The sequence below is a fragment of the Hemibagrus wyckioides genome, linkage group LG06 (genome assembly GCF_019097595.1).
Source record: "Hemibagrus wyckioides isolate EC202008001 linkage group LG06, SWU_Hwy_1.0, whole genome shotgun sequence".
NCBI lineage: Eukaryota > Metazoa > Chordata > Actinopteri > Siluriformes > Bagridae > Hemibagrus > Hemibagrus wyckioides.
Window position 1 is genome coordinate 38,205,930 of NC_080715.1, and position 27,435 is coordinate 38,233,364.

The 27,435-nt window shown below is 38.5% G+C and overlaps 1 protein-coding gene across 2 annotated transcripts; it reads right to left on the reverse strand.

The window, feature by feature from the left end:
- Positions 1-27,435, reverse strand: ankrd6b (ankyrin repeat domain 6b). Of its 2 annotated transcripts, none has more exons than XM_058391756.1 (16): positions 27,314-27,435; positions 15,859-16,094; positions 12,517-12,615; positions 11,048-11,146; positions 10,690-10,788; positions 9,111-9,209; positions 8,643-8,741; positions 8,049-8,147; positions 6,704-6,781; positions 6,067-6,171; positions 5,703-5,840; positions 4,956-5,120; positions 4,504-4,656; positions 4,229-4,342; positions 3,006-3,297; positions 1-2,553 (listed from the first exon to the last, which is right to left on the reverse strand). In XM_058391756.1, the coding sequence occupies exons 2-16, from the start codon at positions 15,982-15,984 to the stop codon at positions 2,000-2,002; spliced, it is 2,319 nt and encodes a 772-aa protein (XP_058247739.1). In that variant the 5' UTR covers positions 15,985-16,094; positions 27,314-27,435; the 3' UTR covers positions 1-1,999. The 2 variants fall into 2 exon arrangements, with proteins under 2 accessions (XP_058247739.1, XP_058247738.1); XM_058391755.1 differs by lacking the exon at positions 27,314-27,435 and adding an exon at positions 26,994-27,012.

The following is a 27,435-nucleotide window of genomic DNA, read 5'->3' on the forward strand; positions in this document are numbered from 1 at the left end:
TTAACCATAAAATCATATTTATTGAACACAAACAACAAAGCTTTAGAATGAATTATTCCACAGTGGAGACTGAGTTAAATAAAATCTGAGGAGGTTTTACAGTAGGTAGGGTTTAGTATGGTTAGTATGCAAAGTGTATGCCATGTCCTGATCTGTCTCGGCTGTGACTGGAACCGAAACAGTGTGAACATGTGAATCGTGTAGGTTTTAACCATTTGAATTCTATAATTCCTTGTTTTTAGTCATAAACATGACCAAGCCTCGCAACATGATGCAAATGTTACAGAAATCTGTGAAAGTGGGGTTAGTTTGGGTATGAAAGAAGCTCAATTCTAGCAAAACAAATGTTTCATTAGGTTAACACATTTGCTAAGGTAGCTGCTTTTGCATGTTTAGTCATTTTAATGATTTTAGATGGTGTGAAATGCAAACAAAAGAAGACATTGTTAAAAAAATAATAATAAAAAAGTCAGTTTGATAAAAATGTATAAAAACAACAGGAATCAGCATGACCTCAGTAGAGAGAAACACCTCTGTGTGCAAAACAAAACATTCAAATCCCTTCAGCTTATTATTCTAAGCAAGTTTTTTGCCCTTTCCCTATCTGCTGTGCCTGCACTATAGAAACAAAGTTACGTAGGATCGTAGATCATTTGAACTCATACTGGCATCAAGAATCAGTAGGAGAGACTGACAGCAGCATACAGTGTAAATATTGAAAAAGATGAACACACCTAGTGACTCTTCTGACCACTCCTTTGGAAGAAATGAAAGAGCCACTTCTCTAACAGCTTATAAAATCTACCAGCTTATGAGCTCTTAAACTCATAGTTTAAGTTTTATTTACAATAAATGTAAACTGTAAACTGTGCTTTTACTGCATCTTTGTCTGTCCAGTGTAAACAGTCTTTAAGTACAGTGTATTTGTGTGTGTGTGTATGTGCCTGTCATAAAATCTGACCCCAAACACTCAAAAGGCAGGAGAATTGTACATCATGTATGCTGCCTTTCATAAGCCTTTTAGTCAGAGAAGCAACCAAGAGGCCACAGATATATATCAATATGCTACCACCACCATGCTTCACCATGGGATACGTTGGTGTTCTCTGGGTGATGGAGTTCTGTCAAAAATGTTTCTCATCAGATCTGATTTAGAGGTTTCATACCAACAGGAATAAATGATATATTGACTTCCCTCTATTTTAATATTTACAAGCTATTTTGTAATGATTCATTAATTTTAATCCCAATGATTTTAGTGACAACCTGAAAAGTTTAAGAGGAGTGAATATGTAGGTAAGGAATTGTGTTTGAACTTATTTAGCTTTATTTGGTCTCAAATGGAAATAACTAAACTGAGGGAATAAATGGTTGAGTGCAGGATGTCCACAAAGGAAAATGAATACCTTGAGTGTCCTAAAATAGAAAATAACTTCAAAATCACCCAGAGAACATCACCTGGGGTTACAGCAAAAAATATGACAATTAAAGGACAAATTCGTACAGTGTTTTAAAGCTCAAAGGCTTTCACTGGAGGTTTTAACCAGCAGGAGGTTTGGGCTGAAATGACATTTCTTTCTAGACCCTGTGAGAATAAAGAACTGGGACAATTATAGGACAATTCTTTTTTTTTTTTTTTAATTAATTAAAAAAAGGGAAAAAAAGTCCCAAATCTTGTTTGGCAGGAAGTGAATAGTTGTTTGACATTGAAAAGAATTTTTAGACTAAAAAAATTAAGCAATTAATACTTAAAATATCATTTCAGACAAAGACTCCAGCGGACGTCTTGTGAGTAGGGAATAAATGGGCGAACATCTAAAACTAAAGTCCAGTTGCCTTGACGTTATACTAATACTACTATAATATATAAATGCTATTTATATCCATCTATAAGATCTGGATGACTGAAATCCTTCATGGACAAAACATGTGAAGTTTCACAGGAGGTTATGATCTCAGTCATCCACTCCTCAAATCCCGTTCTTCACATAAGCCTGTGCTAGCTGTCCTCCTGCCTGTTGGTTCTGAGGAGCCTCAGTTCATCTTCCAGGCAGTTGATCCTCTCCAGCAGGGTGGTCTGATCGACTCGTGCTCGTTGCTCAGCCTGCCAGCTCGCCTCCTGGACCTTGCGCTCATACCAGCGCTCCATCTGCGTTGACACTGCCTCGAAGAAGCACTGCGTCACCTCCAGAGCGTGCAAGTTGACCCGCTCCTGAGGAAACGTCTCCTCTCCGAACACCTCAAGGGTCTTGGTACCATTTTGGTCCTCAGTCCTCCCTTCAAAATGCCTTTTATGGTGTCTGCTTTTAGATCTCTTGCTGTGCTTGTAGTTCCGCTCATGTTTTTGGTCCTTTTGGCCATTGCTGCGGCGCTCTGTGGTCAGCGAGAGGCTGTTGGATTGACCCAAATTTAAGGTCTCCTGTAGTTCAAAGTCTGGCCTGTGGGGGTCAGCAGAGAACAGCGTGCGCTCTTTCGGTCGTACTACGAGAGGAGAGGACGTTGCTGATTTGTCCGGGGCCACGGAGAAAGTCTCTTGGATGTTCTGTTTGCCATCTTAAAAAAGAAGGAACACAATTAACCTTTATTTTCAGTTCAGTTCAAAATGACACTTTTCTAACAAGTGGAACAATGCTAAATCAGTAGTGAATGAAAAGCTGTTCAACATTATCTTAAATAAATAAATACATAAATGTGTAATAATTTGAGTCCAATCATTTCAAGGTCTTTTCAAGCACTGTACAAAAGATGTCTTTTAAACATATTCTTTTCAATTCAGAAAAAAATATTAATAGTAAATTTTACAACAGACATTATTAACATTTGTTTGTCTTCAATAAGCCACTTTTCCTTATCTTTAAATTTGTTAAAGTATGTCTCAGTTTATTATTAAATATATAATTTATCTATTTATCACCTGGTGCCCAAAAATATTGAAAAGAGCCAAAATGTTTAATTCTGGTTATTAAGGTTATGGTTCAGTCTAAGATGAACAGTGTGTCACTCACCTGAAAAGCTGTCCATCTGAACCACAAAGTAGTGATTGTCCAACACATCCTCTTCACCTGGAGCTCCTCCCTCTCCTTCTCCTTGTCCCTCTTTGTGCTCAGTCGGATCATTGGGTATCAGACAGTGAGTGCTGACTGCAGACAGTCCCTCTGTTTCATCACGAAGCGTTGTACACCCATCTAGAGAGGATGAGCGGCGTAGAGGTACGCAGCGTGCATCTGCTGTCAGGCGTGCTTCCATCCTCTGGAGTTTAGACATGCACCAGTTTTTCAGTTCACTCACCATCGAGGCCTGTGTGAGTGCGTGCAACAAAGAGAGGCACTTAATACAAGAACCATCCATCCAAGTGCCAGCTTTTAAGCTCTCAAAAGAGCTACCTGACTTTCAAAATCTCAGACTCGCTGACCCTTTCACACTACGCACCTCAAACCAATAGCTTGCAAAAAGTTATTTAGTGTGGTGGGTGTTGTGGGTGGGGGTGTGCCCGCTACACACACAAACAGTCACACATGACACACAAACTTTCACCTGACGAGAGCTGAAAATAAATGCAAAAGCTGTCTATTGTGTGAATATTTTATATGGAAACAATAAAGTAAGAAAGTAGTGCTTTGGTAGACACAGTCAGGATTGTCCGGTCCACAGGAGGTACAGTGGAAGGAATTTGGGTAATAAGATCTTATAAGAGCAATAGTGTGGTTTCTCATTTCTGTTCTTGCAACTAGCTACATGTGACATGATCCATCACAGTGGAAAAAGAGCTTGTTGCCCCAGCTAATGCGCTGGTAAGAAGGTTTATTTACATCTGGTGAATTTTCTGTAAGTACAAACAATTTAGCTCAAACAAACAACCAAATGAGTTGCATTTACAATTGTAGCATTTATTACTGCCATTTGCTGCATCCACCAATAGCAGTGTCTTTCAATGTTAATAGAACCTGGACGATAAAAAAAGATTTAGTTTTACAGTCTTGGACCAAATATTAGGAAAGGACTGACACATGATTTTTGAGATTTTGTGAGAAAGCTCATATCAAATTAATTTTAATGACAGTTTCACTGGCAAACTGCTAATCGTCTGTACACTTTGTTATTCCAGAACACAAATAACTTTCAGTTGTATACAATGAACAGTTGGCTGAGCACCTGATCCACAGCTACCAGAGGGCAGAACTCTAGAAGTCGTCATCATACGCTGCGTCCCATGTAATGTGAACACTACCTGTCTCTTTTCACCTTCCAGGCGCTCCTGTTTTGTCCTCTCGTCAATGCGACGTAAACACTCCATCCTTTCAGCAGAAACTCTCTCTAACGTCATCTTATCTAGAGCTCTGATCTGAGACCAGCAACACAACAACCACAGGGGATTTCCCCGGTGTTATAAACATTATGATTTTAGGAATGACTTTATTACAGATTGACTCATTAGTAAACATGTAAAGCATCTTTCTGTAACACAACAAGCTGTGAGGAAGCTTCACTATATAACGTGTGTACCTGGTGCTTGTTCTTGCGGTCCAGCTGACCCATCTTGCTGTTCATAAGCTCTTGGACCATGTGGATCTCAGACTTCATCTCCTCTTTGGTGGCCTCCAGCTGGTTCTCCAGTTTGTTGATGAGCGGTTCACACCTGCAGCCTTCCAGAGGAGCCTGCAGACAAAACAGCACACAAACAGGAAGTCTCTCTTTTAGAGAAAAAAAACAATGGTATTACATCAGTTGCAGTTTTTAATGTGAGAGAGCAGTTCACATTTAGTGTGACTTTATTTAAGGAAATTTGTTTAACGAAAACTGACTTTATCCTGTTTAAATCTATTCATGATTAGTCTTAGATTCATGTGATTGTGTCAAATCCTTGAGTAGGCACCTTCTATCCTTCTATGTCTGATCATAACCAATCGGATTTGAGAATTCAGCAGCTCAGTGGTATAATAGTTTTACATGTTTACCTGCATGACCTTGCCGTCTTTGTCCCTGTACAGCGTGTACAGCTGATAAGCCTTGTAGCTGTGTGGAGGAGGAACAGCTCGGGAAGGTGAAGCTCTCGATTTACTCCTCTTTCTCTGTTCTTTACACTTATTCTCCCTGCTGGATAGAGGGTCCGATAGGGAAGGCTGCAATAAACACACACACCAGTGATGTCAGTGCAAAAGAATGACTAAATAACACAGGTTTTAGTCTGCTAGTCTAATAAAATATTTACGATACACAGATCACACCTTAGCATTGTTTTTTATATCATCTTCTCTAAAAGTTTTGTCCGTTTGTTGTATTGCCAGTGTTATACACTAGCCAAAAACTTGTATTTCTGTACACGTCTATTTATGCAATCAGGCAGCACAGTGTATAAAATCATGCAGATTACAGCTCATCAAAATGAGGCGGAAAAATGTCATCTCAGTGACTCAGGTGCCAGATAGGCTGGTGGGAGTCACCCTGATGCCTGATCACATTTTCAGTGGTGTTAAAAAACACCTACAGCCAGCAGCAGATGGAAACAGTCAGAGAATGGCTTAGACAAGTTCAAGCTAGCAGGAAGGTTAAGAACCACTCTGTACAGCCATGGTGAGCTGAAAAGTATTTCAGAATTCACACACTGAGGTAAAAACTTGTAGGACTCAACAAAACTGTACAGCTGAAGACTAGCATTTACAGCGATTCCTGTTTTAGACAGAAAAAAAAAGCATGAACTCCACCTTTTCTTTGACTCGGCTGCGGCTCCGGTCGCAGCTTTTTCTATGCCGAGGGCCATGTGGTGACTCGTTCCTGCAGTTCCCACGTCTCTGCGCAGAACGATCACTGCTCGGAGTTTCTTCCGCCGCAGAGACACTGTACTGGAAATCAAATGGAGTTACAGGATCCTCTGTAAATCACTATCTGTGTTTACTAGATTCCCATTAAGCACAGTATGTTCATTGGCATGCGATCTGATGTGTGATCAAGCATCATATGTATGTTCACATCCCCTTAAGATCATGTTTGTGTTATTATAATGTCAAATATTGACACTAATTAATCCATAATACGTGTGTGTACACAAGTGTGGCCTCTCCAGTCTACCTTACTCTGCAGCATCTCATCACGTGGGACAGACAGTGCTCGTCCTTCAGCTTTCAACTTTTCCCTCCTTTTCCTCACACTTCTGCCACGGGTGAAGCTCTGGATCTAAACACACACACACACACACACACACATACAAAAATAATACCCCTTGGTGTGAATGTGTCTGTGAGTGTGTGTCTGTGAGAGAATGCCAAAATGAATACTGTGGTCAGGTTTGTTTAAAAGGTGATGTCACATCCTGACAAATCTGAGTTTTCCGAAAATTATAGCATTCGAGGCAGATGTGAAGTGAGATGCTAATTACCACAATTTTGACATGGTGTGACCACACAGGGTTGTAAGCACACAGGAATTTTTCACTGGGTAGATTTTTTACTTGACAGATTTTTAATACTGAGTTCAGCATGGTGTGTGTTTGTGTGTGCTTGTGGTTTTTGGCACTCTGTCTTTACTTGTAATAAAATTCAGTTTCCTGTCTGCACTGTTATCTTTGGCCTGTTGTGATGAACAGTCTTGTCTGATAACAGCACAAACCAATGCATCTGCATTCTAGTATAGTAAATATTATTAATTATTATAACAGATAGAGGGACAATACAAAGAAAATAACTGTGTGTGTGTGTTATCTGGTCACCTGTGGTGCTTTAGTTAGCAGCAGGGCTACTTCAGGGTTGTTGTTCTCTCTGGCCTTGTCCAGTGCAGTTTGTCCTGCCTATATCACACACACACACACACACACAGGTATGATAGATAAGTCTGTACATGTCTTCTTCTGCTACATAGCAAGCAGATGTTTTTTTCCCCGCTACATACAGTATTTCTACATACAGTATTTCTAAGCCGTCTTAGCCAGTAGAAATACCTTAACTATAATCATATTTATATAGTATTTCTTATTAAAGGATTACAATAAATCTAATGTAAGATCATTTCAAGCCATATGAACTCACTTCAAGCTGGAAATAGTCTTGTCCTATGTCCAGAAATAGGTTTAACAATCTGATATTTGGTTTATTGTAATCTTAATATAAAAACAATCTACATAATGATGACCATACTTTCTCCCAAGTCACCCAAGTTGTTTTTTTAATGAGGAAGCATAGCATATAAAAAAAGTGAAACACTTTCTGCTGTCAAAGCTGAAGGGTCAAGAAGGGTCATGTTATATGCTGAATGCTCAAAATCTCTGTCCATTGTGCATGTAGGTTATGGCTGATTGCCTAAAGGAACAGAAAGGTTATAACCTCATAATGGAAGATTATGCAGTTGTTGAAATCCATAAGACATATCATACGACTTTTTAGAGGTTTTGCTTTTTTAAGTTTTTAGCCTGTGTAAAGAGCTCAGAATGGGTTAAAAAATCAGTATTAAGTATGAGCGAGCAAAATAAGGGGGAATAACTGCTGTATGCCCAACCACTATATTCTAATAACACTGTTATTATAATAACCACATCTAATAAACATGTCAGGGATCTTTCCCTCACACTACAACACATGCTTTCAGCTGTCATGTGTTTATGCTGTGTTTACTTGGCCATAGGTTCTTTTCCCCTGTCTTGTCACTGGTTGTCTAACTCACTTCATCCCTTACCTAGTTTGCATTTAATCCCTTGTTTTTAAGTGTTCAGCATGAAATAATGTTCAGTGTATTCAGTGTTTTGCTGCCTGACTTGAACAGCACTTGCATCCATCTCAATTACCATTACGTTACAAAATGAAAAATATTTTCTGGTATATAGTGAACTGAAGCAGAGTAGCATGACATTTGGGATTTAGCTTCATCATACGACAGCATTTATGGTGTGGTGTTTGTTATCTCCATGGCACTCATAGTGTAACAACACTAACAGTATCACCGAAAATTATTAATATGCCGTGTGTCTAATTGTAACACAAACGTATAGCAATCGGTTGCGAGTCGAGTCAAACAAAGTAGCTGAGTAAGGGTGTGTGTGTGTGTGGTGGAAGAGAACCCACGTCGTTCTGGATGTTGCTATCAGCTCCAGCTTCAAGCAGTAGACGTGCCGTCTTCTTATGATTTAGCATTGCTGCTATGTGCAGGGCCGTATCTCCTGCCTACTCCACCAGTAAAACGGACACACACACACACACTTATTTAACATTTATGGAATGAGTATCCATTGTGTAACAGTCAGATAACCAGCTGTTCCTGTAAGATTTCTAAGGATACATACTTCAACAATCCGAAAGAAAAAAATACTCTGGGAAATCCTAGAGGAACTGATTATTATGTTTACAATGAGTTGTATTTTATCCATGCTGTTTTAAGTCACATACTGTTATTAATAGCTGTAGAAAATGTGATATTAAAGGAAATATTAAGTAACAACATTCTGCCTAATAAGTGAAACATCATATGTGCAAAAAAAAAACATGAAAGATCAACATAAAGCACCTTACATATTTCATTATTCCATATTTTCATTTCCCGTCCTATTTTTTTTTAGCCCAACAGTGTTTAAAAAAAACCCTCTAGGTAGAAACCAATGACAGTGTCGCTAGACCTCTTTTAGCAAGCAAAGAAAAAAAAAAACAGTTAAAGAAACATACCTGATTCTTCTCAGCCACTGAACAGAAAGCGCCGAGCAGAATGCGGATAACACCCACGTGGTTGTAACGGGCGGAGACATGCAGGCACGTGTCACCCACCTGAGGAAAACAAACACGCACACGCATTCATAACTAAATACCATACCATACCTTTCAAAGAACACAGACAGGAACTTTTACTCTTTTTCAGCTTAATCATTTGTGCAGCCACAAGCACTTAAACACACTGAATGATGGAAAAGCCTTGTACTATGCCTCCCTCTCTCTCTCTCTCTCTCTCCTACACACACACATTATGAGTTGCATCATGTTAGTGCTTGAACATATTGTTCAGTTGTTACTTTTTCTGTGAACGTGTTCAGGGCAGTGAAAAGAGAAAAAGAGAAGGAGGAAGAGAGAGAGAGAGAGAGAGAGAGAGAGAGAGAGAGGGAGAGAGAGTGAGGGGTGGGTAAAAATGAGAGCACTCACATTGTTTTTGCTGTCGGGATGAGCTCCACCCAGCAGCAGAACTTTAGTGCTCTGAGCATGACCGTTCTGGCATGCCAAGTGCAGAGCTGTGTTCCCTGCCTGAATGAGAGAGAGAGAGAATACATGTTCAAAAAGGGCCTGATAATATAATATGTCAATAACATCAATATAACAATAATAATGGAAAGAGGCACACTTGTGTACTTGAACATTTTTACAAATTTGAGTCCATAATATGTATACATACACTATATTGCCAAGGCCTGCGAGCCAGGCCTGCTCATTAGTGCCTGACCTCACAAATGCGCTTCTAGAGGAATGGTCGAAAAATTCCCATAAACACACTCCTAAACCTTGTGGAAAGTCTTCCCAGAAGAATTGAAGCTGTTATAGCTGTAAAGGGCGGGCAAACTCCATATTACATTGAAGTGCATGTAAAGGCAGACAATATAGTGTGTCTTCTTCAAGGATTCTTCAGATAGTTATTCGATAGTTAGATTTCTTAAACCGTTGTTTCTAAGAGAGAAACATTCAGTTGTAAAGGAATCATCAAGAAAACCATTAGGGGTCTGGCCCTTTTTTCATAGTTAAATTTGTTACACACTGCAATTCTGAGTAAGCTGTCTTGCCCACACTAAGCAATTAATTTTATTTGTATAGCACTCTTATCAATTGACAGCAGCTACGGAAATACATTAGTTCAGGATGAATTTTTTAAATTACTACTAAGTAATCACTATTAAGATTTAATAAGACCACACGCTTTCAGATTTGCATTTTTAAACATATTAAAAATATTTTTTTATACGTTTCATGTCTGAGAAACAAGTTCCTATCATGTTGCTTCATATTATCATGTTATCATACCATGTTATAGCAGCTATAAACAATCACCTCTCTCATTTTTTCTCTCTTAAAACTAATAAGATAAAAAAATGCTGCCTGTCTTGTTACTGAGAAACTGCAAAGCCCTCTGTCCTGTCCTGAGAACTTACAGCTTCCTCAGACTTTACTAATGTTTCACAAACACATCAGTGTGAGATAAATGTCTCAGAGTAAGACTTAATTATTATATCTGCATTTAAATATCGGATCATTTATTCTTTATGTGAATATGGGGTGACTTGGTGCAGAGACTACCAATAGGAGTAAAGATATCTTCTCTATCTCGTATTAGTTATCTCCAATCTCATAAAATTTTATTATGAGTATAAATAGACTTGATGCAAAATAGAAAAATAATATAATTAATATTAAATATGTGACTAAATTAACAACTTCTGACCAATCATATTTAAGAATGTGACAGCATTGTGGGAAAATTATTATAGGTATAGACACCGACCTGTATTTTGTGCTTTTATCTAAATTTCTATGTAATGGGTATTCTTAAGGAAAATGTACTAAATTGGACAACACTTGCTGTATGAATTCCCCTCTGTATAATGTGTTAGATCACCTTACACAGTTGTTTTAACACACATTTAGTTAGTAAAACATGGCCTGAGTGTATTAGTAATTATTAATCAATCCCAATATTTATAAATTGTTCATCAGAATTGGATGAAAGTAAGAGTACCTTGTTTTTAGCGTGGATGTGAGCCCCGGCTTTAACCAGCAGTTTGACAGACTGACTGAAGCCGTGCCACGCGACCTCGTGCAGCGCCGTGTTTCCATCCTGTCAGATAAAACAGAAGAAAAATGCTGTAAAATCCTGTGTTTCGGGTACAACGGGAAGTGTAGTATATCGGTACGAATCCATGTCTCCACACTTGATTATTAGGTTTGTGTGTGTGTGTGTGTGCATGTGTGAGTCTAAAAAAAATACTGGTGCCTGCATAATATCCTGAATTTATGTTACAGCCTTAACAAAATCTATACAATTTATTCAACATTTCAATTAATTTTAATAAAAAGTACTGTGTTGTGTTTTTCACCTTGTCTTGCCTGTCTAGTGCACACCCTTCCTGAACGAGTGCTGTGATGACGTCACTGTTTCCCACCACAGCTGCTCTGTGTAACGCAGTCTGATCGCCCTGGTAACAGCAGGTCAACATTCACATCAATACAACTTTAACTTGTTGAATAATTACACAGATGCAGCAACTTGTTAAATTGTGTGCGTGCTGTTCTTTGGCCAAATGTGCACATGTTTTTCGTAAAACCTGTTCAGGCTTATGTCACGTTACAAAGAAAATCGGAATCAAGATTTGCTTTTCGAGTTGAAATGTAGATCTTTGCATGCATGATGAACATTTGCTGATGGCTGAGTATAGACAAAACAAGAGATATACTGGATACGGCAGTAAGCTGAGACTTTTACTGACCTCTGATAGCCTGAACTAATCTGAAAGAAAAAAGGGGAAAACTAAATATCTTCTAGTTCTTGCTCACAGCTGAGTGCCTGAGTGCATTTTTGTAGCGCCAGAGCAAAGTCATAGACTGGGAGGAAACGATATGCCTGAGCCAGGAGTTTATTTTAGTGTCCACAGGCTCTGGTTCTAGGAGCACGGGATGGATTACACTGGTCATCATAGCCTGCGATAGTTTTTGTTTTCACTGATAGGTCTTGTTTTTATATTACAATGAGTAATGTGGATGATGAAGAAATTTCTATTATTTCATGCTGATAGTTGCTGAGAATCAGGGCCAATTCTGCAGCACTGCCTACAGCAGTGTTATTCATACAAAGCTAGGTAAGCTTGAAGGCATGATTCCCGAACTATAAAATTTAGCACATCTCTGTTAGCGCTAGGCTCCCACCAAAAGTAACGTGTACAAACCAGCCACATTTGCAAGGACCCATGCAAACCACAACATGCAAAACCGGATCATGCTCTTTGAATACCACAAAAACAAGCAATGAGCCACTCTACGAGTGCAGGTTAGTTTTTAAATCATAAACGATACAACAATAAAAAAACTAATAAATATATTACTAAAATAAATAAAAATAAAATAAATAAAAACTGCAAAAAAACAGTTAAATCTGATCTCTTACTATTTCCCTCATGCTAAATGCTGTCAGCAATGTCTTAGCAGAATGTACCGGATACTGTCTTCAGACTATTTAGGACAAACAACCTTCATTGTTACCGCAATTTCTTACTTATCTAAAGAATGTAAAGTAATGTTCTAAAAACTTTCTTGTCCTATAATGAAAGCTAAAAGCTAAACAGGAGCAAATTAGCATGGCATTGTTTACAGAATGCTAGCCAGTACAGGAGCTGCTTTGTTACTTTGGTACCTAATTTTGCTTTTAGCTGCAAGTTTTTGTCCTAATACTTTAGCTTTTACGAGCTACATATCAAAAGATGTATCTCTACTCATTACTAACTACAACTAACATAAAGAACGTGATGTAAGCTTAAATCAGTAGTGATAAGTGCAGTTTCCAGCTACTCACGTCATCCTGAATGTCCAGATCGCAGCCGGCCTTCAACAGGATCCTCACCACCTCGATGTGGTTTTTATAAGCAGCCAAATGCAGTGGAGTCCGGCCATACTACACACACACACACACACACACACACAAAGGACTGTGTAACAACTCCTCAGAATTAACATTGATTGATATTTTAGATTTATTTTAAGCTTTCATTATTTTTGCCCTTTCTTACGTACCTAGAGTATTTTTTTTACATTTGTTATAGTGTACGTTTCGTATTCGTTTTATTCTAATACTTTTATCTTTTATGTGGTACATCTCAAAAGAGGAATCTGTTCCTCATTACAGTTAAAAACCACAACATTTCTCTGTAATTGTATATTTGTAGTCATAAAGCAGCATCAGTTTAGCTATAGTTAGTTACCCTGTTGGTTTTTTGGTGGCATTAAAATCAGTATGTGGTGTTTCCGTGAAACGTTCTTATACTTTTGTTTATAATTTCCAACTTTAAAATTGTTTGAAGCTGCATTTTAGTTTTCTTCCAGAGAATTTATTTCTACCTGAGTATGTTAAATTGCACTTTTACTTTCAGAATAATTAGCACCTCTGTTAGTCACTACCTACAGTGAGGGAAAAAATTATTTGATCCCCTGCTGATTTTGTATGTTTGCCCACTGACAAAGAAATGATCAGTCTGTAATTTTAATGGTAGGTGTATTTGAACAGTGAGAGACAGAATAACAACAAAAAAATCCAGAAAAACACATTTCAAAAAAGTTATACATTGATTTGCATTTTATTGAGTGAAATAAGTATTTGACCCCTTTGCAAAACATGACTTAGTACTTGGTGGCAAACCCTTGTTGGCAATCACAGACGTCAGACATTTCTTGCAGTTGGCCACCAGGTTTGCACACATCTCACATCTCAAGTCATTAAGGTTTTGTGGCTGACCCTTCAGCTCCCTCCACAGATTTTCTATGGGATTAAGGTCTGGAGACTGGCTAGGCCACTACAGGACCTTAATGTGCTTCTTTTTGAACCACTCCTTTGTTGCCTTGACCGTGTGTTTTGGGTCATTGTCAGGCTGGAATATCCATCCACAACCCATTTTCAATGCCCTGGCTAAGGGAAGGAGGTTCTCACTCAAGATTTAACAGTACATGGCTCCGTCCATTGTCCCTTTGATGCGGTGCGGTTGTCCTGTCCCCTTAGCAGAAAAACACCCCCAAAGCAGAATGTTTCCACCTCCATGTTTGACTGTGGGGATGGTCTTCTTGGAGTCATAGGCAGCATTCCTCCTCCTCCAAACACAGCGAGTTGAGTTGATGCCAAAGAGCTGGATTTTGGTCTCATCTGACCACAACACTTTCACCCAGTTCTCCTCTGAATCATTCAGATGTTCACTGGCAAACTTCAGATGAGCCTGTACATGTGCTTTCTTTAGCAGGGGGACCTTGCGGGCGCTACTGGATTTCAGTCTTTCACAGCGCAGTGTGTTACCAATTGTTTTCTTGGTGACTATGGTCCCAGCTGCCTTGAGATCATTGACATAATCCTCCAGTGTAATTCTGGGCTGATTCCTCGCCGTTCTCATGATCATTGAAAGTCCATGAGGTGAGATCTTGCATGGAGCCCCAGACCGAGGAAGATAAGGGGAATAATTGCACCAACTGTTGTCACCTTCTCACCAAGCTGCTTGGCGATGGTCTTGTAGCTCATTCCAGCCTTGTGTAGGTCTACAATCTGGTCCCTGACATCCATGGACAGCTCTTTGGTCTTGGCCATGATGGAGAGTTTGGAATCTGATTGATTGCTTCCTTCTGTGGACAGGTGTCTTTCATACAGGTAACCAGCTGAGATTAAGAGCACTCCCCGAGAGTGCTCCTACTGTAATCTCAGCTCCTTACCTGTATAAAAGACACCTGGGAGCCAGAAATCTTTCTGATTGTTAGGGGATCAAATACTTATTTCACTCATTAAAATGCAAATCAATGTAGAACTTTTCTGAAATGCATTTTTCTGGATTTTTTTGTTGTTATTCTGTCTCTCACTGTTCAAATACACATACCACTAAAATTACAAACTGATCATTTCTTTGTCAGTGAGCAAACGTACAAAATCAGCAGGGGATCAAATAATTTTTCCCTCACTGTATTACCTGGGATTTCCTATTAGAAACATTTAACATGGATGAAATACTCATCCTATGTTTGCGCTTGAATAGAAAAGCTGTTTTTTTTCCACGCTGTACTGTAGGTCATACTGTTTGGGGTTTCAAGGCGTGGCAGGAGCGGTTTGCTCTCCTGGGTTTGGTTTTCCTTGACCTGGCTTTGGAGGACTGCCATTTTCACCTGTTTTATTTCAGGTGGAGGCCCCAGGCGGGTTCCAAGGACAAAGGCACCATAGCCACAGCAATGTGACCTGCTGTGACCCCTAACACTGAGCCATTATCTCAGTCCACCCTGCATTTGCCCTGCAGCCACACACATACACGTACACAGAAACGCTCAGCTTAGTTCTACTTTATTCTTCACTTACATTCTCTTTCACACAAATTCCTAGTTCAGAGGTGAAACAAAATTCCTGAAAAATCTTCCAGCAAGCTCATTTAGGTGATTAATAACTAACCCGCTGAGAAAAAGAGTCAAGTGTGCATTTTATGTATCAGCTTCAATATGATGCAATATCACAATATAGTATTTGTGATATATTTCCTGGAGCTTTGAGCAGGTGTATAATATGCCTGGTGCTATTTAGATGAGCAGGATTTCTCTGATGAACTGCTTTGCTTTATACCTCATTGTTCATTCTATGGACGAAAGCCGTTTGAGGTTTTGGCTCTGATCCGGATTCTGCCTTGTGCCTGCCTTTAGTCAGAGTTGTGAAATCTCTCTGACCCATTTTCCTTCTCTTTCTCTCTCATTTCTAACTTTATACCTACTTACTGCAGTGGAGCCATTATATTATCATGCATACATTCCACCACCCTTTTTTAGCAGGATACAACTGAGATTTGTGACCGAAAAAGCACTGAAAAGAACAGTTTCTTAGCTTGTCATAATAGTCAGTTAGATATCCAACAACTTGTTTAATTTACTTTAAGTTGAGGTGTCAGAGTGTATCAAAACCTAAAATAAAGGTAGGAAAAAAAACTATTTTGGACAAAACCTGATTCCTCGCTTTTCTGGAATTCAGCTATAACCATTTTTTTCCATGCTTCAGAAGACAAGCAAAACCCCTTCTAGGAATCTACAAAAACACCACTCACACTTGTTACAAAACCCATCTTTGAGAACAAAGTCCCCACTGAGCAAAGCTCTTTATGGAAGCATACCAAAGCCTGGCTATTTCACTCACCTTGGTGACGGCTACCTTGGCGCCCTTGTTGATCAGCTGCACCACATTGTCGACCTGGCCCTTCTGCGATGCTACCAGGAGACGCTCAGAGAGTGCACGCACCGATGCCGCATCCTGCTGGCTCATGAAGCAGAGATCAGCCGTGACCAATCTAACTCATCTTCAACCAGTCAATATAGAGCAGAGAAGCGCTATAGACATCAGAGCAAAGGAAGCAACATGTCATCAGCTGGGGCCTGCGGATGGACAGGAAACACATGGGGTGAAAATGTGAGAGCATGAAAAGAGGAAAACAGGAAGAATGTATGAAGAGTGTGTGTGAGCTCAGAATGAACACTCATCTAATAATGAGTATTAAAAGATTATTTTATATATATATATATATATATATATATATATATATATATATATATATATGTTGTGTATTTACATACTATACATAGATTTTTTAATTATATTTTTAATAATCTTAGATTTGTTTGTTTTATCTAAATAAATCGATAAATCTGTAACATTTAATTTGAAGTAAATTAATAATTTCTGCTTTTTTTTCTTAGTAACATAAACACATCCACTGTTATACTAAAGCACCATATACACTATATTGCCAAAAGTTTTAGGATGTCTGCCTTTACATGCACATGAACTTCAATGACATCCCATTCTTAATCCGTATTTAATCTGGACCTGGCCCACCCTACTGCAGCAATAACAGCTTCATCTCTTCTTGAAATGCTTTCCCCAAGGTTTAGGAGTGTGTTTATTTGGATTTTTGACCATTCCTCTTGGTTCACAGTCTTATTCATCCCAAAGGTGTTCTATCGGGTAGAGGTCAGGACCAGTCAAATTCCTCCACACCAAACTCGCTCATCCATGTCTTTATGGACCTTGTTTTGTGCACTGGTGCGCAGTCATGTTGGAATAGGAAGAGGCCATCCCCAAACTGTTCCCACAATGTTTGGAGCATGAAATTGTCCAAAATGTCTTGGTATGCTGAAGTGCTAAAAGTTCCTTAAATGCAGCTGCTCGGCCATGAAAACCCATTCCATGAAGCTCTATGCAAACTGTTCTTGAGCTAATCTGAAGGTCACATAAAGTTTGGAGGTCTGTAGCTATTGACTCTGCAGAAAGTTGGTGACTTCTGCGCACTGTGCGCTACAGCATGCACTGACCCCGCTCTGTGATTTTACGTGGCCTACCACTTTGTGGCTGAGCTGCTGTTGGAATATTGAGTAGTGAGGGAATTTCACGAATATATTTATTGCACAGGTGACAACCTAACAAGATACCACGTTTGAATTCACTAAGCTCCTGAGAGTGACCCATTCTTTCACAAATGTTTGTAGAAGCAGTCTGCATGCCTAGGTGCTTGATTTTTATACCTGTGGCCATGGAAGTGACTGGAACACCTGATTTCAATGATCTGGAGAGGTGTCCCAAAACATTTGGCAATATAGTGTATATTACACAGGGACATCAATTTAACCTGGTGAAACACAATATAACTGAGCACAGCTAACAGCTTGGAGCCATTTGTTAGGATTTTACTGACAGAAGCTGTTTCTACACCAACCTCACCAACCTCCATTACTTTCTCAACACTTACACACCAAACAGCCATTATCTTAAGGAGGTTTTCACACTAGCAGTTTATTCAGAGCACAGTTTACATGAAAATATGGACAGAGAAGTGCAGCATGATGTGAACTGTGCTGCAATTCCTGTGAAGGTGAACTTGGCGATTGTACTCAGTTCAGGCAGGTAGTCGGAAAGGACATCATTACTTTCCATAACACACATGTACAAAACATGGTGACGTACCTGACAGCTGCAAAATTATGAAAAAACAACAAACTATGGTGAGTCGATATGGTTGTGTTCTCCATGCAGATATGTGATGATGTAAGGTGATGCAAGTTCTCATTCTAACCTGTCACATTTTGTTGTTCAGTCAAGATGGGAGCAATGTCATATTACTCCAAACTCTCACGTTATAAACTCTTTATCATGGAGGAATCACGTTCTAACCATCATTCTAACAACACCTAAAAGAAAACAAGCAACATTACGGGTCATGTTTTTTTTAAATTTATTTTATAAGGGACAATAATGACACTTGAATGAATCGTTCTGAAAGACTCATCAATCTTTGAGTTTGATTTCTCACTGAATCAAGGAATCAACCAGCCCACTGATCTATAGTAACACGGCATCGATTTAAGTTATTATAAACAAAACATTACTGTTTTGTGTAGTTTTGACGCATATATTCCCTGAATATTAAAAATATATATCGCATAATGTTGCTCGTTTTCTTTTAAATATCCGTACATTTCTAACATAGCTGATATTATAACACCTACATAGTGTTTGAAAAGACTTAAAAATACAAAGAAATGTGTTATCAGTGTTTAGTGTCTTTTCCCATCAGACACCTCCCCAAACCCTGGAGTGCTTAATCCCATAATTCTCTGTTTATGGAGTCTGAAGCACGTAAAGAGTGGTAATTATGGCATGGGCTTTAATACACTGCTGTTGATGTTGTAAAGCTTCACAAAGATTTCCCTGCCAAGACGAAGCACCGGTGCTGCGAGTGAGCTGTGTTTTACAGGCTTACCCACATATCTGATTTTGTCGCCCTTCCGTCACGCATGGAAGTAAATCACCTCTATGATGATAAGGCTTTCGACGTGTTTAGAGCTCCGCATACCTTCTTAATCTTCAGATGTAAATGTGCTGTTATTGCTTTGCTCTTAGCCTGAAAATCTATCTCTGGTGCAAATTCTTTACATAATTTTAGCTTCGTCTTGTCAGATTTAGAAGATCTGGAGGGTGCAAACCCTGGCAAAACCATTCCACAACACTCCTACACATTTATCCTTTAGCCCCGGAGGCCATGTTGTTCAAACCCGTACAGTTTGGTGGGCTTTTTTTCCGAACTAAACCATGCAGGATTTCACAAAATGTGTTTTTTTTATCTAACGCTCTCAGAAGGCACACTTGCCAGGAAGGTGTATCGATTGCAGTAACCCTGTGACAAGATAAACCACTCAGGATATCTGACACCCAAAGTGAATATCTTTCATATAAGACTAAACCTGCAGTGATTTGATAAGGTGTAAGTCTATGTCTAAGGTGTAGTCTTTAAGCAAAGACTAAAGTGCTCCTTTTTCATCAAGCACTTGAATCAGCAAATATATATGAAAACCTGTGTGAAAGTGAGTGAATTAGTGATGAGAAAAAAAAATATTTTGCTCTTTAAGGATCTAAACTGACATCCAGATTTCTGCTTATTGATGATATCTAATGAATTTAGATTTATTCCTGATAGCTTACTTAGTCCACCCACTAAATACTTTTTTTTAACATATAGTATGGAAGTTTTCGAGAATATTGTCAGCAGTTACGGTCTTTGAACCAGCTTGAAGTGAAATCCCAGAAGAGGTCCCTCCTTCATGCCAATGCGAGATTGCACAAGACATTCTCAGATTCCTAAACGTTCCACTAAAACAAAGATGTTGCCCAGAAGTTTCTGAGCAGGGATAAAATCTCAAAAACAAAACTGAGCCATCGCTTTAGTCATCTAGACCACCTCAGAATTCAAAGCAGCTCGCAGACTTGATTCTCTTTTATCACGTCTGAGAAACCATTTATATCTGGGCAAAAAAAGAGCACTGTCGTACCCGAATGAAAAGACCCCCTCCTGAGCAGAAGAAAAATGAATAAGACTTAAGAAGGAGACATTCTCCCTCCCTCGTCCCCCTGAACACAGCTTCATACAATAGCAAACAGGCGCTTGGGTGCAACTGGGCAACCGGGCTTTTCTCTAAAAGCACGAAAAAACTCCAGACAGCTCGAAAGCACAGAAATGTTGTGCCAGCTGGAGAGTCAGACTGCACAAATTGTGTTTGTTATATTGTTATCACAACACAAGGCTTTGCATTATTTCTACAGTAACAGTTAACAAATTCATAGGGACTTTCATGACACACAAATGGATTAAATCATTTTGAACTGCTGGTATGTCACTGCTGGTATGATTATGGTTTTGCTCTCAAGTCTCCATCAGTGACGAGTTAGCTGATGACTTCAACAAGTTCATGTTAAATTGTCCATTAATTTGCAATTTTTGATCATATAGTACACAGTTATAGAAAAGAAATGATTATAATCACACTGGTGTCACCCAGAAGCAGATGAAGTTCCATTTTGCGTCTAATTCCTCTCAAGGTTTCTTCCTCATCGTCAGGGAGTTTTTCCTCACCAACATCACCTCTGATTTTCTCATTACTGATAAATTTATATCCTATATATATATATATATATATATATATATATATATATATATATATATATATATATATATATATACAGATTTCTGTAAAGCTGCTTTGCGACAAAGTTTATTGTTTAAATAAATTTCTCAACACTAGCAAATGTTCAGGATAATGGCTGATTTTTTTTTTCTGATGTTAATCTCAAAGACAGAAGCAACATAAACATGAACTACCTTAATAAAATGGACAAGATAGACAAATTGTACTTTTAGATTAGATTAACACCAGTTAATTTTTCTTCAACAGCATGCTGCAAGTGCTTTATTAATTTATTACTTGTTGGCTTTCCTTTCGATTTAGTTTAAGGTAAACAACCACTTTGGAATTTAAGCTTCAGAGTCATTCTCTGAATGCCAGGAAGCTAACATGCCTTACTGAATCCTTCTGTGAAGCAAAACACAGCGCCAAAGCATGCTATCAGACCTCGTGCTGCGCCTCTGAAACAACAGCCGCCCTCAGGCAAGAAGAAGACACCGAGATCGATACTGCACATCTCTGTAGCATGTATGTGATGTGCATTGGGACTGCAAATCACCTTCTGCTCTTGCGTCCATTAACATCCACCCTGAAACCATTAGATGCCTTTTACACACCTGGTGCTCCTTAAACCTACTAATCAGGTCTCTGGAGAATAGAGCAGGGACTATAACACACAGACACAGACGTTGTATATTCACCCGCATAAAGAGCATTGGCATATGGACACACACATAATGGATTACTGCACAAGAAAGGCAGTACACAAAAGCCATTTTTAACTTAATTATGGAAACTTGAGCATGTTAGAAATCCGAGCACAAATTAGTGCTGATCTAATTCCCGTCTGTGTGACATCACCTATCAGAAACAGAGGCCTAAAATGAACAAATCTGCCCCATCAGCTCAAAAGAAATGTAAAAACAAAAATGATATGAATGCATATTGTAGCAATAAATCTAATGTTCACTCTTCTGCAGGGGAAAAGGAAAAAAGCTGTTTAAAATATGTGTGCATATATATATATATGAATTATTATGCAATGACAATTTTTAAGCTATTTAAAATACATTCCTGTCTTGTTTCTTACCTGTTATATCACAAACATAGACACACTCACTCACTCACTCTCTCTCTCTCTCTCTCTGAGACAAAATTAGCTGTGAATAAAGCAATCAAACATCTGTGGCTTCAATGATCCTCAGGGGATTTTTCAGCCCATTGCCAGCTCTTACAGTGTTCACTAACCCTGACTTCTTCTTCTTCAACAACAACTTAGCTTAAGCAGAAGCCAGACAGACAGGAACAGTACTTTCCTACCTGCAAAAACAGCTGGAGTTTAATCAGTGCAGGGATTGAAGCCCAATCTTTAACATCAGGCTGTTCCTAATTTAAAAAACACCAGCAAATTCGGATAAATCCACATCCAAATCCACTCCAAAAAATGTCTCTAAATCAGATGAGAGGAATGGAATGTGTCCTTGTTGGTTGTGATCTGGTAACGAGGAGGGTGTGTGTGTGTCTGTGTTAGCCTGGTTAGCCTGGTTCCTCTCGTCCGTTCCCTGCTATGAAGCATTAGCATATCTACAGGCTGACTGGCAGCTCTTTACAGCCCAGTGAATTAATGCGCCGTCTGTCATCTGCCCCCCTCTATATCCCAACCTTCAGATGGGGGCCCGTGTTCTCTTTCTCTCCTATGGACACATAAATTCTGTCTCTTTCTTTTGATGCACAAACAAAACACACCCTAACAGAAATTCTTATATTACATACTGACATTTTATATATCGTCCACCAAACATGAATGTCAGTGATGTGACCATGCTAACCTTCTTTGAACAACTTTTCCCTGGTTGTACATCAGCTGCTCTAAAAGGTGTCTTGACGCTGGAGGGCAGGGTGCGGAGAGTCTTTAAGCGAGGTCAGTTAGAGGTTAGGCCCTTAAGAAAGGCTCTCCTGAGAATGCGCAAATGGTTGTCTGTTTGAAAAAATCCACTACTCCAGCTCTTGCCCTCCTCGTCTCTGTTCAGTTCAGGGCTTGAGGGTTTGCAGACTTTGTGAAGGCACCTTTCAGGCATTTTCAGAATTATAACACAACAAAAACTAAATGAAATATGTTTGTGAATTAGGAGACAAATTCAATTTTGTAAACTGCACCATTTAATTCAATGGAATTTTTTTTTGTCCAGAATTATTTAATAATAGATAACACCACAAATCAGCTTTACAGAGGTCTGGATGTAGATTTTTTCTGGACAGATATTTATCTGGGTGACAACAGATTGTACAATTATAAATAATTTCTCTTCTTTATTTATGCATATATATCAGGAATATGCTGGATCATGGTTGCAGCAGCAGTACAGAAACGATTTCAGTGACAATTGCATAACCAGGCTTCTTCAGTACGAAATACATCATATAGCTAAAAGTAGCTACTGTGTTTTTTGCTCACTAAATGTAAGTGTAACATAACAATGATAAACAACTGTAATGGATAAATCAGGGGTTCTCAAAGCTCATGCTTTCACTGCACAACTTTGTTGTGTTGCGAAATAACAATTAATGACAAGTAGTTGGATAATAAGTGATGACAGGAACTAACTTGCTTCATGGGTAAATAATTAAAATGGTAATCAGTTATATAATTTTACTCCCCTCAAATGTTTTTAAAGTCTCGTTCCATGCATTTTAAAGTATTATGTATGCTTTATAACATATAATAAAGGCGGTTATAATCTGATCTACTATTGTAGAAAGACAAAAATTGGTTGAACCACTTATGGTCATATCTCAGCTGGTTGTGCACAACTCATTGACCACAGCCAAATAGGAATTTTCACCCATTATGTCATATTTTCTCTTTTTTAGGTAGAAGTGAGTTCACATTCACATTAACATATAGGTTAAAAAACACAAATGTGAACTGCCTATTCAAAAAAGAGCTATGTATAAGAGCAACTAAGCAATAAGGTATATAATCCTTAAAAATAACATAAAGTTTCCTTAAAAGTGTTACAGGACTGCAGTGATTGCATTATACAAAAAGTGAAGACAGAAAAAAAACCCTTAATCTTTAGCTATTGAGTTGGTTTTGACACTTCTTGAAAAAAATTCTGTTCTGAATGTCCGTGAAGCGTTGTGATTTGTGTTACACCTGATGACAAAAGCCATGCGAATGTCTTTCCACCTTTATAGACTCCATTGTGTAAGTCTGTGGTTTGCTTTCGTGCTTCAGGGCAGCTGCTCTACACTGAATTCAGTGTTAGAGGGGTTTAAATTACACCCTGCTATGAGTCAGGAGCATGCTGTACTGTGGTTAGTGAAGATAACGTAAACACAGTTAGTCACGTATTTCTTAAGTGTACAATAAATTATATCAAACACAATTGGTGGACAAGGTCTTGGTTTGCTCTTTAACATAACTATTGTATATTATATATCCAAAGAAACCAGAAAGAAACCTGGGGCAAACACTGCTCAGTTTAGCTTCAGTTTATTGCTCAGTTTAGCTTTTTATGTTAGTCTTAGCAAATATCAGGATTCTAAAAATGTATTAAAACGTCTCTGAGAAAAATCCCATCACACTAGTTCATGCTTGCCTGTTGATTTTGTTAAACATTGTAGAGCATTTACATTATGAATATGATTCAAATCCTCACAGAATTGCTGTCAGTTTAGCTCAAGATTGCCTGTTGGCTAGCATTAGCACTGACAAAGAATTTAATATGCTCCAGATTAAGTCAACATGGCCACCCACACCAACAATATTAATAATAATACTTTTACTGAGTAAACAGTAAAATTCACATCAATTGACATATACAGTTGGGTAAATATACATAGCTATATAGCTAATGTATTTTGAGAAAGCAAATATCGTATGAACTCCTGTTTATTAACGCTAACGTTAGCTTGAATGTGTCAAACTCAAGAATTATGTAAGTCCAGAGTTCACAATTCCCCCTTCCAAGTTCTATCAAATGCAGCATAATTAACATTTATGAATATGACTTAAAATTCCTGTCAGGAATTCTGTTTAGATCAGGATTGCCTGCTGATAGGTTTAAGAGTGAAGTTCAGATCCATTTTAACACACGACTTAAAAATCCTTACAGATATCCTGTCAGGTTAGTTCATCTGTTACAGTAAATGTTTTTGCTCCTGAATGCAAAGGTTGTTACAAAGATGTACTGTAAACTCATCATATATGACTTTGCTATTTGGGTCTTTGTACCTCTACACACACACACACACACACACACACACCAGTCCTCTGTCCTTCCTGTCAGGAGATGTCACTTGATCTCACATTAAAGCCTGGAGTTTCATCCACTCATTGCCTGTTCTCTGGAATTGGCAGACTTGATGACGTGGGTACTCACACACACACACACACACGCACACACACACACAGAGAACAATGAAGAAACAGTTAGATCTCTTCTCTGCACAGCTTTTCATACACCAGGTGAAAATTACTCGTGTCCCATATCACACTCATTTTTACTCCTGTTATATCCAAGTTTGTTAGCCAAAGTTAGCCAATGTTTGTCATGATTTCTTGGGGATTATTCCTGCTTACAGTTTCGACTGTGTGTGAGTGAAGTTGTCTGTCTATTCTGCCTTCGTTTGGCTTTTCAATGGGGGAATTAAAAAAAAGGAAAAAAATAAACTAACTGGACTGACTGGGTTAGTTGCGGAAGAACGATCTAACATGAGAGAGAGCGGAAAAGAGGAATATTACAGCACAATGATAAACAGCCTGGACATCCGTAGATTACAGTTCAGACAAAAAGAGACAAAGTGTGAAAGAAAAAGCAATGAAAGAACTCATTATGAATATTAAGCCTGTTTTTCTTGATCTTTATAATGTAGTACTAATACTTGGTAAATATATTGTAAATCATAATAATATTTATTCATGTTCAAAGTAGCAAATACTACTGATGACTGATAAACATGTTGGAACCTGTAGCGGAATTACATTATCTTTTTCACGGTGTACAGGAAGTGATATTAGAGCAGAATAGGTAGAGCAGTGACGTCAATAGTCACATCTTTAAAACAGATGGTAAACACTTTAATACTTCAATAAATGAACATACAAAAAGCTATATAACTGCTGTGGAGCCTGCATGCTAGCTAATCTTGCTAACCAAGCTATTGTTAGTGATAGACAAAATATTACTTTCAAAACTGCAATTCAGCCACTGTAATTTGCCACAATTTTAATACTTTACGACATTTTTTAGATTCTAACATTTCTTACGTAACTTGACTGACTCAGTGATAGCATTTTAAATGCCAATTCTAATCAATGTATAGTGCTTTAAAGCGTGTGCTCAGCTGCTAAGTTTCGAACTTTTGGTCAAGAAATTTAATACTAGGAAGACTGAGATTGGATTATGTCTCAATAAATGTTCCATTTTAACTGATCAAAAGGTGTAACAGTAGAAACTAGTAACAAGATCCTGCAGTATAAGAGGAATAAAAGCACATTGCTGGCTAAATTCCTACAACAGCACACCATGTTGTGTCTTATTCTTTGTACACAGTGTCAATGAATACTTTCCAATATACTGTTTAAAAAACCATAAAGAATTATAAGCACAATCACAGTGCTTTCTTGAATACAGGCGTAAGAGTGAGCATTACACATTCTCAATACTACAAAGAAATGCTGATTGATCAGATTTGGCTTTATTTTTTTTAATTGCGTGTCCTTCATGTAATCTCAGTTGCACTTTACCCTACAGAGATCTGTAATATGAACCTACACATCTAATATAAACCGAAACACTTGAGCGAAATACACACACACCAGGTGCTATTTGCATTGTTTTGACTGTGGTCAAAAGCATCCTTGAACCGGAAAACCCCAATCATCTCACACATAAAAGCCACCACCAGCAACACACTGATAGCTCCATGTGAAGTGGGTTAACACTCAGTCACATTAATCCATCAAATCCTTTTTACGGAATTACAGACCAGAGTTATACACCATAATTAGTGCAAGTCATTTCCCCTGATGGTCTCACAACAAGTGCAAAAGAAACAGAGTTAAATCAACCTCAACCTCTAATGTTATAATATAATGTATATTTTTAAAAATATACACTATATAGTCAAACGTTTTGGGACACCCATCCAAATAATTGAATTCAGGTGTTGTTTTTCAGGGGTTGGGCTCGGCCCCTTAGTTCCAGTGAAAGGAACCAAGACATTTTGGACAATTTCATGCTCCCAACTTGGTGGGAACAGTTTTGGGGATGACCCCTTCCTGTTCCATCATGACTGCACACCAGTGCACAAAGCAAGGTCCATAAAGACATGGATGAGCGAGTTTGGTGTGGAGGAACTTGAATGGCCTGCACAGAGTCCTGACCTCAACCTGATAGAACACCTTTGGGATGAATTAGAGTGGAGACCTTCTCGTCCAATATCAGTGACATCTGTCAGCAGTTAAATGCATAAATGCACTTCTAGAAGAAATTTCCATAAACACACTGCTAAACCTTCTGGAAAGCCTTTCCAGTAGAGTTGATGCTGTAGCTGCAAAGGGCGGGTCAACTTCATATTACATACATGTGCATTTAAAGGCAGATGTCCCAAAACATTTGGCAATATATATATACAGAATGGCCTGTTTGCCTAACGTTTACAGTAGCGCGCGCGCACACACACACACACACATACATAAACAAACATTCACCATTTGCAACACTACTTTTTTCTCTGTGTGTGTCAAACTACTTTCGGTCATATTTAATAAGTAAACAATGAAAAAGAAATGTTGATGAATAGCTACGCATTAACCTGTTACGGGATCACGTGCGCTCGTCTTCACTTCCCAAATGTGGCGCATGATTCTTTTATCCCTTGCATGATATGTCAGAATAATACGAAAGCATCAGTCACCCGTGTTTCACAGCATAAACTTATATATGTTTAGCTTTCACTCCATATCTGAACCAAAGACTAAAAGAAAAGCAAATCCCGACATGTGCGCGCGCCTAAAAGGAAAATAACTAAATGCGCAATACACAGCTTGGACTAAATGTCTTAAAGGGAAAAATTACATAAAGAAGAGATTGCTCCTGACTGGAGAGCAAGTACAAGTAAAAAATGCATCGTACCTTTAGAGAAGAAATCATTCAGCAGGTGAAAACGGTGTGTTTGTATCCAAGTAAACTTCAATTTAAAAAAAAAAAGCAGCTCGCGCGGACAGAGTGGGGATTTTTGGTGCTCTTTCCTAAAC

Coding starts and splice junctions, on each gene's coding strand:
- ankrd6b (XM_058391756.1), bottom strand. CDS start 15,984: ATGAGCCAGCAGGATGCGGCATCGGTGCGTGCACTCTCTGAGCGTCTC. Junction 12,616..15,858: donor CCAAGGTAGCCGTCACCAAG/GTGAGTGAAATA, acceptor GTGTGTGTGTAG/TATGGCCGGACTCCACTGCA. Junction 4,343..4,503: donor ACCGCAAGAACAAGCACCAG/GTACACACGTTA, acceptor TGCTGGTCTCAG/ATCAGAGCTCTAGATAAGAT.